The 15,808-nt window shown below is 46.3% G+C and overlaps 1 protein-coding gene across 2 annotated transcripts in view; it reads left to right on the top strand.

Annotated features, from left to right (window-relative positions):
- Positions 1 to 573: 573 nt before the first annotated feature.
- LOC139364689 (unconventional myosin-X-like) overlaps positions 574 to 15,808 on the top strand; it is a 51,662-nt gene continuing 36,427 nt past the window's right edge. For both annotated transcript variants that reach the window (XM_071101640.1, XM_071101641.1), the window contains exons 1-2: positions 574 to 1,253; positions 9,513 to 9,568. In XM_071101640.1, coding sequence (XP_070957741.1) covers positions 1,119 to 1,253; positions 9,513 to 9,568 — 191 coding nt within the window. In that variant the 5' untranslated portion in view covers positions 574 to 1,118. The remainder of the gene's footprint in view (positions 1,254 to 9,512; positions 9,569 to 15,808) is intronic.

Raw genomic sequence — 15,808 nt, forward strand, 5'->3', positions numbered from 1 at the left:
ACAGGCTTATCTGTTAACAACATTTGGGAAGAAGAGCTCTGTCTATTAGTGATCAGTGATCACCATAACTGCCCGTGAAGTCATTGAAGGGAGTTTACTGGAATAGAGAATAAAGGGAGAGAGTCCATCTGCTTCCTATTGAGGCATTTCTTGTGTTTCCGAGGGCAAATGCCTGTATTAATGGGCACACACTCACACACTCGCACGCACAACACACACACACGCTAAATAAACCAGGAAAAACTGCCAGGTAATACACAATTACAAAGTACTGGCTTAGGCCTACCAACACGGTATTTACAGTAGCCTTCACACAAACATGAAGTAGACGTGGTAAGAAACCATATCTTCTCAAGAATGACGGGCAAGGATGCTAAAGTGGTAGGTCATCAAAGAGGCATATGACGCAATAGTCTGTGGGAAGAGGGGGCGTGTAAGATGGGCGTGCCTTTTCTGGGCGTGTTATATAGTCCAGCCAGTTATATTTCGCATTCGACAAGAGGGGACGGCTCGACCCGCCCTTTCAAGGCTGGCTGATCTCTGGCACGCTTTTGTTCAAACTCAAGTCAAGTCAGTCATAATCGCCTGCCTAACCTTAAGTTTAGCTACTACACTGTAGTATGTGAATAGCAGCAGGCCACACGAATTTCGCTCTTCATATTGATTTCTTTAGACGGCTCTTATTTACAATATTCACGGTTTTGTCAGCCAGTAGTGGCATTTAGGCGTGAAAGTAGACATATTGGTGTTTTAGTTAGCGTGTGATAACTTGTGCAACGACTTCAGATACGAGCAAGGTCTCGGGACAAGGCATCACCTTTTGGAAGGACAGATTTGACACAACTTTCATACTAATTTTCACCAGGTTGAACTCTTCGATAGCTTCTATGTTTCTTCTATAGGTTAGTGTTGGACTGTCCTCTTGGCGTATGTGTCTGTTTGTCACATTCCCTCTGGAAGTCTATGGAGAGAATTCTTTCAACTTGGATGTTATCCTCAGGCGACTCTGGATTTAGTTACGTACTGTGAGAGGTACACGCGTAACCCCCAGAGACCAGACGTTGAATGTTGACTTTACGACAAGAGTAGTCGAAAACACCTGACTTTACCCGATTTGAATGCCTGTGCAAGGATTTTGTTGGTTTCTGTGCTGCAGGCAGGGTTTCAATTTGCTCGGACGGGACTATGGGGAGAAAGAGGAGGAAGAATCGTTTGAGTTGCGCAACAAGGAGGATCTGACTCGCAACGGACGTGTAAGGAACCTTATCTGCATGCATTATTAGTATTACCATGTTAATATGATTTGTCTGCCCCCTCCTCCCCTATGATGCAGTTATGCGGCGTTGTTAAGACTTGTCATACGCAGCCTATGTATTATTCTCATCGTCCCGACTACTAAAGAACAGCCAATATGTCAGTCAGTTGGGATTTTGCTACATAGGGGGACATAAAAGCTGACGCTACATGTTTAGAAAAAGTAATCAAGCATTTAACCTGTATGGAACACGTTTGAGAGTACACAAAGTAGAACTTGTATTGGAGTCTGATTGCTTACTATGACACATGTACATGTTATAACATAGTTATAACTAAGAATAGGCTACGTAGCCAGCACAACTCATGGTGCAGCTTGCTTTGAAGGGAAACACACAAGTAAGTGGCAGCTATAAATTGATGAACCAATGTCATTCCTCACCACAGAGAGGTATAGCTGGCTACATGACTCCTTGTCACCCAAGTTACCCACCTTCCTTATTTTGCCCTGAACACCAGCTCATGAATACACTCACTGCTGGCTATGGATTCAGCAGCAGGACAACGAAGTTGGGCCAGGGTAAGGTCTATCCATGCAACAACAAAAAAGAACCATATTCCACTTTAGAATCCTATCCCAGATTGATACACATGGTAACATGCAGACATAGGCAGGAAGGAGCAGGTCTATGTGCACAAATATAGACCTAGACTAGAGGTTGTGTTAGATCAGCTTTGTCACAGAGCCCATATTTACAGTTTTGAAGTGGTACCACTGCCATCATGCTGACCTGACTGATTCCTTTTCCAGGATACAGGGATCGTGTCAGGTCATTCATGTGACCTGCTCCCTCCACGACGATAAAATACAGTTCCAGGGCACACAGACAGACAGAATGTGTGTTGATCCCTGTGTCTGGCCTGTTCTTTGAGGCCTGGGCCACATTGAGAAATCTCACGCAGTGTGATGCAACCAATAAAGCCCCGTGTTAAATGGAATCGATCCTGTGGCCTCTGTCCACTGTATGGCAAACAAGACTGTGGCCTTGTCTTCTCTGTAATGTCAGTCACATAATCGGGCACAGAGAGTTCAGCTTTGTGTGGGGTCATTGTTGCCCTGTATTGAGGTAACCTCTTTACGTCACTGTAGGACACAATGTACTGCGCCCTCCTCACAAGTCCATTTAAAAAAAGGAGCTTTGCCGAGAATTCATCGTCAAAGTCAATATGACTGACGGCAGCTGAGCAAGCCCTCTAGTTGTAGGCCTAATTCAATATTTCTTCATGTTAAGCTTTCAGTCCTATTTTCTTTATTGCTTGCAGTGCTTAGCTTGACTTGGGCAGCAGGTCTTCTTCCACAACGAGAACATGAAGCGCCCATCCAGCCGAATAGTCCACTCTCCCCTCCTGTTCCCCTCCTGAAGATGTTATGAGTGATAGTCTATATCCATTCCTATCATCCGTTCTGTCTGCCAGCTGTTACACACGTATGTTTTAGAAACTGGAGGAAACTACTTTTCTTTAATGGAAATGGTATTGAGTTGCGATGGATAGGCAGGTCTCTTCCCATCAGTCCATCGGCACTAACAGACGGGTCTGGTCCGGAGATAAGAGGAACATCTGGTGCTCAGGGGGATCCAGAGAGGTGTCCGTACTGGAGAGTTGTTCTTGGCAAACATCCCATGTCTTGATCATTATGCACCATCTGTCTGGCAGTGATAGCTAAAAAAAAAACAACCTCCATCCATGGTCCATTTCCTGAATCAATGCAGGGCTATTGTAGTATGTCTCAGTTAATGCAGCTTGATGGGCTTAAAGTAAGACCCTCTCCACAGCAGTGGAGGCTGCTGAGGGGAGGACGGCTCATAATAATGGCTGGAAGGGAGCTAATGGAATGGCATTCATCACACGGAACCCATGTGTTTGATACCATTCCACCTATTCCGCTCCAGCCATTTCCACAAGCCTGTCCTCCCCAATTAAGGGGACACCAACCTCCTGTGCTCAACCTCCCACCATATAGCATAACCCCCCCATCTAACCTAGCCATGCATATCCAGGTCCAAAAACTGTCACCACCCCTTTTAGCCTCGCAATCATGTCTTCTCTCTGTCATTACCCCTTTGTGACTTACAGTGGGGTGAATCACTTTTTGACAGCACCCGTGTTGATTTGAACGCAACCTTCCATACATATTTTCCCGTTGTAGAAGTGGTCAGAAAGTGACTTTTTGGAGCTGAAACCTTCAAGAGATAAAGGTGCTCAAAGTTGACTTATTTTGCATACCCCTGCATACCATGAGACATGTCTTCAGCACTGGCAAAGATCAATGGTTGAGATATCATTTAAAAGCTTACAAACAGGGTGGTCAAACTGTTTTATATATATATATATTTTTTTTAAATGACATATTCACCTATGTTGTAGTTTAGACCCTATTTGACATAATCTAAGGTTTTGGTGTTGTGCCCGCCATTGGTTGAGACACAACATGCTCTTGAATACAGGTGGGTGTCATGTTTTGTCTGATAATGTACTAAAATGAGAATTAAATAGATATTTAGACTTTCAGATAATACCATAAAGATGGTTGGAGGTCCACATATCAGAGAATGTTGACTTGAGTGGGAATATGTTGTTTTACATTTTAGGCTACTGTCAATCCTCCATAGGAAATCTATTGAACTCATTGAAGGATAGATAATAATACAGACATGACCAGTTGACATTCGACGGTGGGTGGACCGGCGGCCATCTTTGTGGTAGGAATTAGATCTTAAAATTGCAATTGAATTGACATTTTAATGGTATACCAGCTAGAGCTAGTCTGAAGGGATAGGGCCATTCTATGAATTCTATTTCTAGGATTGAAATGACACCCACCCTGTATTCAACAGCATGTTGTGTCTCAACCGACGGCGGCACAACACAAACACCTCAGAGGATCTGAAGTAGGGTCTAAGCTACAGCGTATGAACAAAATCGAATTTTCCGCGTTTTTTTAGATAATTGACGTGTAAAGATTTTTTTTTGTGAAATATCCATTTCTATTCAAAACATTTTTGCGCAAGAAATTCTTAGGGTTTGACAACCCTGTTAGCTTTTGAAATGAATTAATATGGATTTACCCAATAGTGTGCTGCACACTTCCTTTCCCAAAAGAGCACAAAGAGAGTAACCGCTAAAGAACATCCCTTCTACAAACAGTAGGCCTCACCTCCCACTTGAGATTGTATCAGCTTCTTAACTATAACCGGACACAACTCCCGAGAAAATATTGATGATTGATTTCCTGCCTACTGCTAATCCCGTTCACTCCCGGCCTTACCCCTCTCACTGATGTGTGCTGGATATAGATACGACCAGTCAATACTACCTGCTGAGCCAACCATTAGACCTCAGCTGACCCAGACTAAGAATGCACCATTACAGCACAGACTCCGAAGGCCGTGCATCCCAAGGAAAATCAAAGGATTTGTGAACTGTAATATTTGGCTTTCCATGGTGTCAGTGGTGGTTTTGGGGGTGGGGTCGGAAGGTGAGTGTCGTAGATGAGTCCTGGTCCTGGGAAAGCCCTACAGGGAAGTTCCACTGTTTACACAGTGGCCTCAGTTACGTTCAGCGTTGGACAAGCCACACTATGAGGCAGTAGGTCAGACCTCCCAGCCCTCCTCCCTCTGTGTGTGTGTGTTGGACGTTTTCTCTGTAAAAGCTTGTTAGCTAAATGGCCCCTGCTGCTGCCAGGGATGACCACAGCTACCCACAGGCCTGGTGGAGGAGTGAGAAGTCTCCCCTCCGCTCCAGATACATCCCATCCAACATCTTCACCACCACCACCACCAACTTCTACGTCAACCTTTTCCCCTGCGGTGCCAAGAAGGGTTGTGAAGAGTAACAGCCGTAATACTAAAACCCTGGAGTGACGCTCTGTGGCCGGCCTGTGCTCCAGCTGTAGTTGGAGGCAGGAGGCAGTTTGTGACGCTTGTGCAGGCTTGGCTGGCAGAGCGGTCACTGCCTGGGCCAGTTCAGAACCTTTCCCCTGCATGTTTACAATCCGGATTCAAAGAAATTGCTCTCCCAACAGCTGCCCAAACAGTCAGGCAGGCTGAGCTGAATGCCTTCAGTGTTGAGATAGCCAGGGCACTAATTTTAGGAGAGGACATCCGTCATTCTCTCTCCCTTCCATGTTTCCACTTAAATCTCAGCATTCTGCTAGATGCAATGTGAAGTTAGCCCTAGCTATGTTTGCCACCCGGCAATGTGCCTGTCTGCGACAGCTGCCAGCATTACCAGGAAGAAGCAGGTCCAGTCGTGGCTTGCACGAAAGTGGGTCCCGTTAACCGGCTAACGCCGATGCCTCTGCCCTCCCCTCTTTATTAGAAAAGAGTCTTCTGAGGTGTTACGGTACACTGGTTTATATTTGGTTTCCGTTGCGTCGCGGCCTCACCACCTTCAGGCCACACATCTGGTCCTCAGGCTGGCGTTGGCATTTCATCCTGGTTACTCAGCCTCCCCGGAGAGCTGCAGGGCCAGGCAGGGGGAGGAGGAGGGAGGAGAGGGTGGTGGTGGTGGAGGGGGGCCAGAGGAGAGCGGAAGTGAGCCGCGGAACGAATACATCACGACATCTCTCCCTCCCTCCTTCCCGGGCCCCCGCTCCAGTCCGGATGATTCATCCCCTGCCTGCCCTCTCTTCCACTCGGTCTACTCTCTCCAGCGAGATCGACTCCTCCGGACTTCTGAATAGCACGGCATTCTCTCCTTCTTTTCTCCTTCTATCATCTTTGGGACTATGCATTTAAAGAGTTCACAAACCTGGGGGGGGGGGGGGGGGTAGTGGAAAGTTGTGATAGTGGAATGCACAAAATTGGGTAGTACATCATCAGTTTTCCTCTTGTCATTACAGAGATATTTATCACTTGTCCAGATCAACGAGCTCATAGACTTTCTTGTAATGTTTGAGTCACTCAAATGTCACACAAATACACATTAGACAAGGCAACGTATAGAATTACAAGAAAATGAGCTTTAAAATGGCAACATTTTCTCTGCCACCCATGACAACATGTGTAGAATAGCAGGAAATAAGTGTGAGTGAAAAAGTTTGGGAATCTCGGGCCTAGATACACAGACGGGGGGAGATCGTAGAGAGTACCTTTTCGTAGAGAGTACCTACTCACAATAAGACCGGGGAGGATTTATTTATTGGATTTATAAGCAGAATTGCCATATGGCAAACAGTGACATCAATCATTTCCGTCACCAGTTTTCTCTTAGTCAGACATGGCAAGCTCAGGCTGTGTCTGGTGTGAGCCGAATGTCTAGAGAACGGGACTTGGCCAGACGGTTGAGGGTCGACGAGGGCCAAGCAGAGCCAGGGAGGGCCACAGCCCGCTCGAGCCTCATTCACAAATTGCTTTACGACACCATTCAGTCATTCCTATCGGGCTCGTCAGACGTTTACAATACCTGTCCCTGGGTTAAACTTGAACTCAGTCACATTACTCACACCTTCTTCTTATCCTTTCATTTGACCTCGGGCCCTCCGCCCGGCGTCTACCCTCATACAGAGCGCGTACTGTAAATTAGTAGTTGGATTTTTCTTTTCCCATATTTTTTTTACAACTTTCTGAAGCACTTTGCGGAGGCAGAGTCCTAAACTTAGCAGACCCAGCAGTAACATGTGGTGTTTGAACAGCGAGGGGCCCAGAGCTGACCTGGATAGTGTTTCAGGTAGGCCAGAACCCCGGGCTGAGCCGCCGCAGGGCCTCCCTTAAGGCTGTGTTTCCTCAGAGACAACAACACAGGCCACAGAAACACACAGCGCACCACAGACACGGGCCAACTGGATCACAGGCTAGCTCTGATGAGGTTTTCCAAGGCCAGGCTAGGATTCCTAAGGGCCCATAGGCAGTAAAAGGAAATCTCCTTTTCAGCCACTGGCTACTTCACAGGGCGTCCCGGAATAAAAAGTTCACTGTTCCACCGTGAAAATTGATTTAACTTGACTGCTAGCAGGGGCTCCGTGTATTCAGTTGACACATCTCTCAGTGTGCGGCAGAGAGAGGGGTGGGGATAGATGGCTGTTTAAGAGGAAAAGTACTGTACACTGAAATGATGTTGGCCCCTCATTGTGATTTTCCAGGAAATGAAAAAAAGCCCTCTGCTTAGTCATCAGTGCAGTTAAAGTAGAAACGGGAGTCTGTCTCTACACCCTCATTTATGGGCCTAGTCTGTTTGTCTCCCTGGCCTGGCCTCTCTCTCTCTCACTCTCTGTCTGTCTGTCTCTCTCTGAAAGAGGAGTGCCAGCAGCATGTGAGGGTAGGCTATACGGTGTTACAGCCTTGGTTGGTCTAGTGACCTAAAGGTTCAAGTGCTCTGGCTAGAAGTGTCTGCTAAGAAAAAGAAGGGATTGATTTCTGTTTGTTTATTTTGACACTGTACCAACATTAGTCTTATGGGACTTGAATATATCATTTTGTCATGTGTGTGTGTTTATAGACACAGACAGCTATGTGAGATAGGAGTGCGACTGACCACAAATATTTGATGTTATTTGCCTTTTTCACAGAAACGACTGGATGTGAATAAAAGGGCGTGGGGGTGTGTGTTGAGCTAAAGCACAACATAATCCTCTGTTCCTGGTTCTTATGTTAAATGAGCCTGTTTTGAATGCCATATTTCTCCCAACCATCTCACCCTTGGATGTGAAAGCCAACCATTACAAGAACAGAGCAGCTATGTGCCTGGTGTGGCTGCCAGGAAAGGCAGGCAGAATGCTATACTGTAGCACACAGGGTTGGCTGGGGGGCAAACCTTCAGGGGGGAAATCACCCCATCTAGACTGCCCGGGAACCTACCATGCTAACAGTCATAGCACATTAACTAGCCTACATCAAATATCGACAGGGTTGTCTACCTTGAACTGATTGGCCCATAGCTCTCTCAGATCACCCCTCATTACTCATGTATGTTGTAATCAGAATGCAGACTCTTCCCAGCTAGCACATAACGTTATGAGAACCATATGTTTCTTAGATCTTGGTGAGAGGGTGTTGGTCCTATGGTTATTTTACACACTACCTTCCCAAAACCTCATGGGAATGGTGCAGGATAGTTGCTTGGCTTTGGAACATTCTAAGCTCATTTACACAACTTGAACAGAACGTTTCCTAAAAGTTCAAATATTACATTTTGGTAATATTCTAGGAACGTTCTCCAACATGTTTAACAATTGGGAATATTCTCAGATAGTTCAGAGAACATTAAGAAACAACGTTCTTCTGTGAGAATTTCAGTACTTTAGCATAATGTTTCCTAAAGGTTTCCATCGTGGTTCCATTTAAAGTCATATGCTTACATTGTTCTGAATATGTTAAGAAACAACATTCTTCTCTGGGATTTTCAGTAGTTTCAGCATAACGTTTCCTACATGAGAAATCATGGTTCTATTTAAAGCCATGTTCTCAAATAGATCAGAGAACATAAAAACAAGATCCATAAAAAACCACAAGAAAACTGTAGTAACGTTCAGAGAACTTTCTAAGAATGTTATTGAAGTAAATTATTATGTTCTGAGCATCAACAAAACTATCTCTATCCTCTGTCTTGTTAAGCGTGTTCAGCTGTGTTGGTTGCACCCACTAATTGGCCACACCTGATGTTAATGAGCGCTTGTTTCCTTTGAAATGGAGTCTGTTTGAATAGACTAAACTTAACAGCTTTGTATGAGTTGAAAAAACATGGCATGCTAGCTCCATCCTGGGGGCCCAGTGGACTAATTCCATGGATTAAGAACAAAAGGTCATAGATTCAAATCTCACTGATGTGCCACGATAAATACAAAAAAGACACGTGTTTACATGATTAATGCCTAAGCAAATTCATTTTGATCTGTGCTTGGAGTTGAAAACAGTTCAACTAAGCTAACAATGTTATTAAAAGTCTTGTTGAAACATGTTCTCAGAACCGTACTTTTATTACCTTCAAATAACCTATAATTTCCGTTCTCAGAACATTAATACAACCTCTCAGGGAACCATAGTAAAACCTTCTCAGAACCTCCCTTCAACCTAAAAATGAATGTTCCCAGAACAGGCGAAATGTTCACTTCTGTTCTCAGAACGTTTTACCGGTCAGGAAATGTATGGCTTCATTCCCAGAACCAATGGGAAACCAAAAACGTACATGTCCACAACATTCAAGGAACCAAATGTGCTAGCTGGGTTAAGTGTTTTTTTTGTTGTTGCTTTTCTTCACAGGGTCCACTTGAGGTGACTCTCTCTCAGCCGACTCGCACAGCCAATGGGACAAACGGGTAAGTTGTGTGTGTGTGTGTGTGTGTGTTTGTTTGTGTACGCCTGAGTGAACACACGTTGTGCTGCTTTCAGGAAGTCAGTGTTCCAGTTTTACAGAACGTTTACACCAGAAGTTCCTCTATAGCTCTTGATGTTCGTGTGTGATTCTGTGTAAATGATGTGTCACCAAGCACGGACATCATTAGTACCCAATCTCTTTATCGTTTGCTTCCCTCTCCAGAGCTTGGTTCATGGGGTTTCTCAAATCAAATCAAATGTTATTGGTCACATACACATGGTTAGCAGATGTTCATGCGAGTGTTGCGAAATGCTTGTGCTTTTAGTTCCGACCGTGCAGTAATATCTAACAAGTAATCTAACAATTTCACAACTACCTTATACACACAAGTGTGGCCTTGAGATATAATCTGTTTTTCAGTCTCTTGGTCCCAGCTTTGATGCACCTGTACTGACCTCGTCTTCTGGATGATAGCGGGGTGAACAGGCAGTGGCTCGGGTGGTTGTTCTCCTTGATGATCTTTTTGACCTTCCTGTGACATCAGGTTGTGTAGGTGTCCTGGAGGGCAGGTAGTTTGCCCTCAGTGATGCGTTGTGCGGACTTCACTACCCTCTGGAGAGGCTTACGGTTGTGGGCGGAGTAGTTGCCGTACCAGGCGGTGATACAGCCCGACAGGATGCTCTCGATTGTGCATCTGTAAAAGTTTGTGAGAGTCATAGTATGCCTGACCACACACGAACACACACACACACACACAGAAGTACACGTAGGATCTTACTTTGAGCCAATTTGCTACAACAGAAAAAATTATCCTGCAGCAACAAGAAATGTGAATTATTATGTGGATTATAAATAATGGTCATTTTTGTAGGGGTTGATGCATTTTTCATGAGGGAAAATCAAGTGGAAATGACAAACTTCAGAAGCCTTTTAAACCTCAAATACACTACAAGTTCTCCTGCAACAGGGTGATCAAATTAAGATTTTATATCTGTAGGACGCGCCAATACCACTACCAGATTCGCAGGCCATCTGTCAGCATGAGACAGGGGGACTCTCACACCCGGGTTCAAGATAAGACAGACACACACACACACACAGACCACTTGACCTCCACCAGCAGCAGTGGTCATGGCAGTCTTTATTTTACTTTGTATTTATTTAACCTTTATTTAACAAGGCAAGTCAGCTTGCCAATGACAATGACGGCCAAACCCTAACCCAGACGACGCTGGGCCAATTGTGCTCCGCCTCATGGACTCCCAGTCACGGCCAGTTATGATACAAACCAGGGTTTGTAGTGATGCCTCTAGCACTGTGATGCAATGCCTTAGACCGCTGCACCACTCGGGAGCCAAGACGTGACGTGAGTGTGGGATGGTGGTGGTGGAGGGGGAGATGAGTGATCTCAGGCCTGCATCACACTATCAGTCAGGCATCATATCCGTATCTACCCCCTCCCCTCTCCCACCTCACTCCCAGGCAATCTCAGTCTCAGTCCTCTCAGAGCACAGACAGCGTGGAGTGAAAATCCCTAGAATTATATAACGCAGCTGATGAACAGTATACATGCTTGAAAGGGAGGAGGGCTGAGGGTGGGGGCGCTGAGGGAGCGGTGAGTTGAGGCTCTCTGAAGCCTCAAGTCAGACGGGACATGCAGCCTCCTGAGGGAGGGAGGGAGGACAGGGTGAGCGAGGTGACTCAATCTCACTTCAGGAACACACCCTGGAGGGGCGAGGCTGGCACAAGCGTGTGTGTGTGTGCTGCCACCTCCACAGAGCAGAGAAGACCGGGAGGCCTCAGAGCTGTCACACAGGTGATTTACTGCTGGCGCTAGAGGGAGTGTGTCAAATAACTTACTGACTATAATCATCACACTAAGAATTAGGTGCTGTGCTACACGACCATTACATGGCCACTGGCTACACCTATCTAATGGCCCAACACAAGGCAGGGAGGAGACACTGTGACGTATAGTCTCAGGTATATTCGCACAGATTAGACCAGTTTAATTTGTTTTTTAGGGGAATGTAGTCACAAGTGAATGTAGGCTAAGCAGAGTAGGTCTGTATTGAAAAGCACTGTGATATTGAAGGGATGTTGCGAGTTTGTGCCATTCTGAAAGTGAGCTTCATAGATTTCTGTCCATCCGGAATAGGAGAGAATAGGTTCCAGCAGGTCATCCCACACCTCCGTCTGTGTGCACTAACCTTTATAGCACCTTCATTTGAACATGATTAGTCATGTCATGTAGCCATTATTGCTCATTATGAGCCCTGCAGGCTTCACTGTGAGCACGTTCTGTTCTGCGGCTAGAGAGCTTCTCCCGAGCAGCTCAGTGGGCGTAGTTACATGTGTATTCACGTCCACATTGTCTAGTGTGAAGTGAACAAAAGCCTCTGGTTAGCTAGGTTGATTGAGGTGTGATACTGCAGAGAGAGGTAGAGAGAGAGAGGAGACAGGTGTGGGATCGGATGGGAGGGCTGGCATATGCCCAAATGGGCAACATATGTCCATTTTAGGTTAGGTGTTGTGTGTTAGTGTCCCATTGCGTTGACCTACTAACCCAGAGTGGCAGCTCACCCATGGTGCCTGTCTGGTACACAGTAGACCGACAGTAGACCGGAGGTAGACCGACAGTAGACCGACAGTAGACCGACAGTAGACCGACAGTAGACAGTCAGTAGACCGTCAGTAGACAGACAGTAGACAGTCAGTAGACAGTCAGTAGACCGTCAGTAGACCGTCAGTAGACCGTCAGTAGACAGTCAGTAGACAGTCAGTAGACCGTCAGTAGACCGACAGTAGACCGACAGTAGACAGTCAGTAGTCAGACAGTAGACAGACAGTAGACCGTCAGTAGACCGACAGTAGACCGACAGTAGACCGACAGTAGACAGTCAGTAGACCGACAGTAGACAGTCAGTAGACCGACAGTAGACCGACAGTAGACCGACAGTAGACAGTCAGTAGACCGACAGTAGACAGTCAGTAGACAGTCAGTAGACCGACAGTAGACAGTCAGTAGACCGACAGTAGACAGTCAGTAGACAGTCAGTAGACCGACAGTAGACAGTCAGTAGACCGACAGTAGACAGTCAGTAGACCGACAGTAGACAGTCAGTAGACCGACAGTAGACAGTCAGTAGACCGTCAGTAGACAGACTTTAGACAGACTGTAGTCGCCCCCTCATCCCAGCATGTGGTGCCAAGCTCAGTGTCAGCAGCAGTCAGGGCCATGATGTCTAACATAGGCCTGTCATACAACCCCAACCCATACAGTCTGGCTGGTGCCTTTATGAAATGCCTCCATGGCCTACTGCCTGCCCCTCAAACAGGACAGGAGCCTCTCGCTCCCATGCATCCATATCTGTCTCACATCATCTCTATTTTCTCCCAACTCCTTCCCTCTCCCGCCTCAACTGAGCCCCTCGTTGGCAGGCCAGGGACAGACAGAGGAGTGGGAGGCTAGGAGACACACAGGAGGCAGAACACAGTGGGACCACTGAGGGAAGCTCTCGCTAGCTTCCCCCCCCCCCCCCCCCCCCCTCTCGGTTTCTTTCTCTCTGTCCCTCTCTTTCTTCTCACTTCTATGAAACACACTCTCTCTGTCAAGAGCATGACTCTTGGTGTGGGATGCCAGACAATGATGGCTGGAAGAGACTGAAAGAGACAATGTTTACAACTGTCTTTGGAAGTGTGTATCTGTGTGTTCCAAGAAGTCCTTGAATGTGATCTGTGTGGTGATCGCCTGTGTGTGTCAGTACTCGGACAGAACTAGGAGCTCTTATGTCAACTCTCCATACTAATCTAACCATGACAGGTTTATTAAGTTGACCGGCAGCGCAGCTTCAAGTGCCAAGATATCAAGGCTTTGTTAATGTAGCTTACACTCTATTCAAGCTCCTGAAATGCATTGTTTTCCTCCTTTCAAGACATTCCCTTCCTTCACACGCACATTGTCACGTACACGCATGCGTGCCCTCCCCCTCTCTCTCTCTCACACACACACACACACACACACACACACACACACACACACACACACACACACACACACACACACACACACGCACTTCCTGTCCTCTCTCTCTGGTTTCCCCCCAAAACACGTTTATGCACTCCCCTCTGCCTAGTCCAGAATTCCTTGGCCACTGTCTTGAGTAAACAGTGTATTTTTAGAGCTGGGAGGTCATATAGGCCCACTCTTAATCACCACATTCCCATTTTCCCACCAGCCCCCTCCGTCTCAGCTCAGACAGAGGCCCAGCCAGGCACACTGGAGACGGAGAGGGGGATGGGAGGAGGATAGGATGGGGACTTGAGAGCAAGATGGGCCTCTTCCCTCCCTCCACAGATTCCACAAAGAGACGGTGGTCTGTGATTACCTACCTACAGTATGTGTTGTATTTGAAGGTTTCCCCAGAGACCGGTGTTTGTCTAAGAAGCCTCTGTGTTATATGACAGTTGCTTGTGTGTTTGTTCAGATGTCTAATAAAGTCTGGGTAACTTACATAGCTTTCACTTCTGTATATGAGCCACGGTTTAAAGCTGGACGTTGACCTCCTGGTTGAGCTCATCATAGCCGTGTGTGTTGTGCGATGAAGCTGTTTTACACTCCCAGTATTCCGTATCTGGACGTTTGACCCCTCGGATCACAAATCTCAACTCCCATGTCATTTCCTGGGCTGGTTACTCAGCGACTGATGTAACATAACCCTGCATGAGAGGGCTTTGATCGGGCAACCATGGCTATATCCCAAATGGCACGTAATTCCCTATATAGTGCACTACTTTTTGAACAAAGTCCTATGGGCCATGGTCAAAAGCAGTGCACTACATAAGGAATAGAGTGCTATTTGGGATGCAAGCCATGTTCATGTTTGTATTCAGGAGCGGAGCATGTCTGTCCGAACATAACAGCAGTCTGGCTCTGACCACGGTCCTCCAAGCCCCAGAGCAAGGACAATGTGTTTTTGCAACTTTAATTAAAGTCTCGTTGCTTTAATTTGATCTCGACCAAAATCAATTACTCATCAGCTCGGCTACTCTGGCCAGCGCGCGTCTGACTGACCGTTGGACTCAACTCAGACTCTGAAAGCCCAATCCCTCATATATTTAGTCCAGAGAGGACATATGAATGAACAAAAATGATTCCCTCGTTATGTCGAGATCGCAACCTATTTATCTCCTAATCCCGACATAACAAAAGTTTTGTCGAGATCACGAGATAATCAAAAGTACCACTCATTCATTTGTTCACGACAACCACCTCATCAAGGAGCCCTGTGACTGCGTTGATCGCAATGTGCTCATTGATGCCTGACAGGCTGCACTGTCTCCCAGGCTGCGTGCCACCCCCAAGACCACAGCCAATCTCATGCATGGAACAACACTGCTAATTTGTCTTGTCTTGTGAGTTAGCTAGGTAGTCTTGTTAGCTAGCTAGTTAGCTAGGTAGTCTTGTTAGCTGGACTAACTAATCTGACTGGCTGATCAGATTCAATTTCTGCCTCAGAGGCTTAGAAATAAGGTTGGTGCCTTGTAGGCTGTTGTAGGCTGTTTGGTAGATGCATATTTGATCCAAGGGTTGAGCTCTATTCCTGTCAGACTGATCAGATTCAATAGCAGCCTCAGAGGCTGATAAATCAAAATGCTGCTTTGTAAGATGTTTCATATGTAAGGCTCCTTGAAGACAGCCTCTTTTTGTTGTTGTTACCTTTATTTAACTAGGCAAGTCGGTTAAATTGTTATTTTATTTACAATGATGGCCTCCACCGGCCAAATACAGACAATGCCAATTGTGCGCCGCCCTATGGGACTCCCAATCACGGCCAGTTGTGATACAGCCTGGATTCTAACCAGGGTGTCTGTAGTAACACCTCAAGCACTGAGATGCAGTGCCTTAGACCGCTGTGCCACTCGGGAGCCCAGCCTGCTATTGAATGTGGTCAGCCTGTCAGGAATGGAGCTCACCCACTCTGTAAATGTTAATATTATCCATAAAGCATGAAGTGTCCCATACAATTATACACGTCAGTTATGCTAGCTAACAACCAGCATAGATAACAAGTTAGCTAGCTAACAAGACTACCTAGCTAACTAGCTCGCTCGCTCATAAGACTAGCCAAGTTAGCTGCTTTGTTGCTCACATGCAATTGGCTGTGGTCTTGGGGGTAGCACACAGCCCGGGAGACAGGTTTGCCTGTCAGGCATTGTTCAGGGCTTAAATGCCCCGTGA

This window comes from Oncorhynchus clarkii, chromosome 13, assembly GCF_045791955.1.
Source record: "Oncorhynchus clarkii lewisi isolate Uvic-CL-2024 chromosome 13, UVic_Ocla_1.0, whole genome shotgun sequence".
Lineage (NCBI taxonomy): Eukaryota > Metazoa > Chordata > Actinopteri > Salmoniformes > Salmonidae > Oncorhynchus > Oncorhynchus clarkii.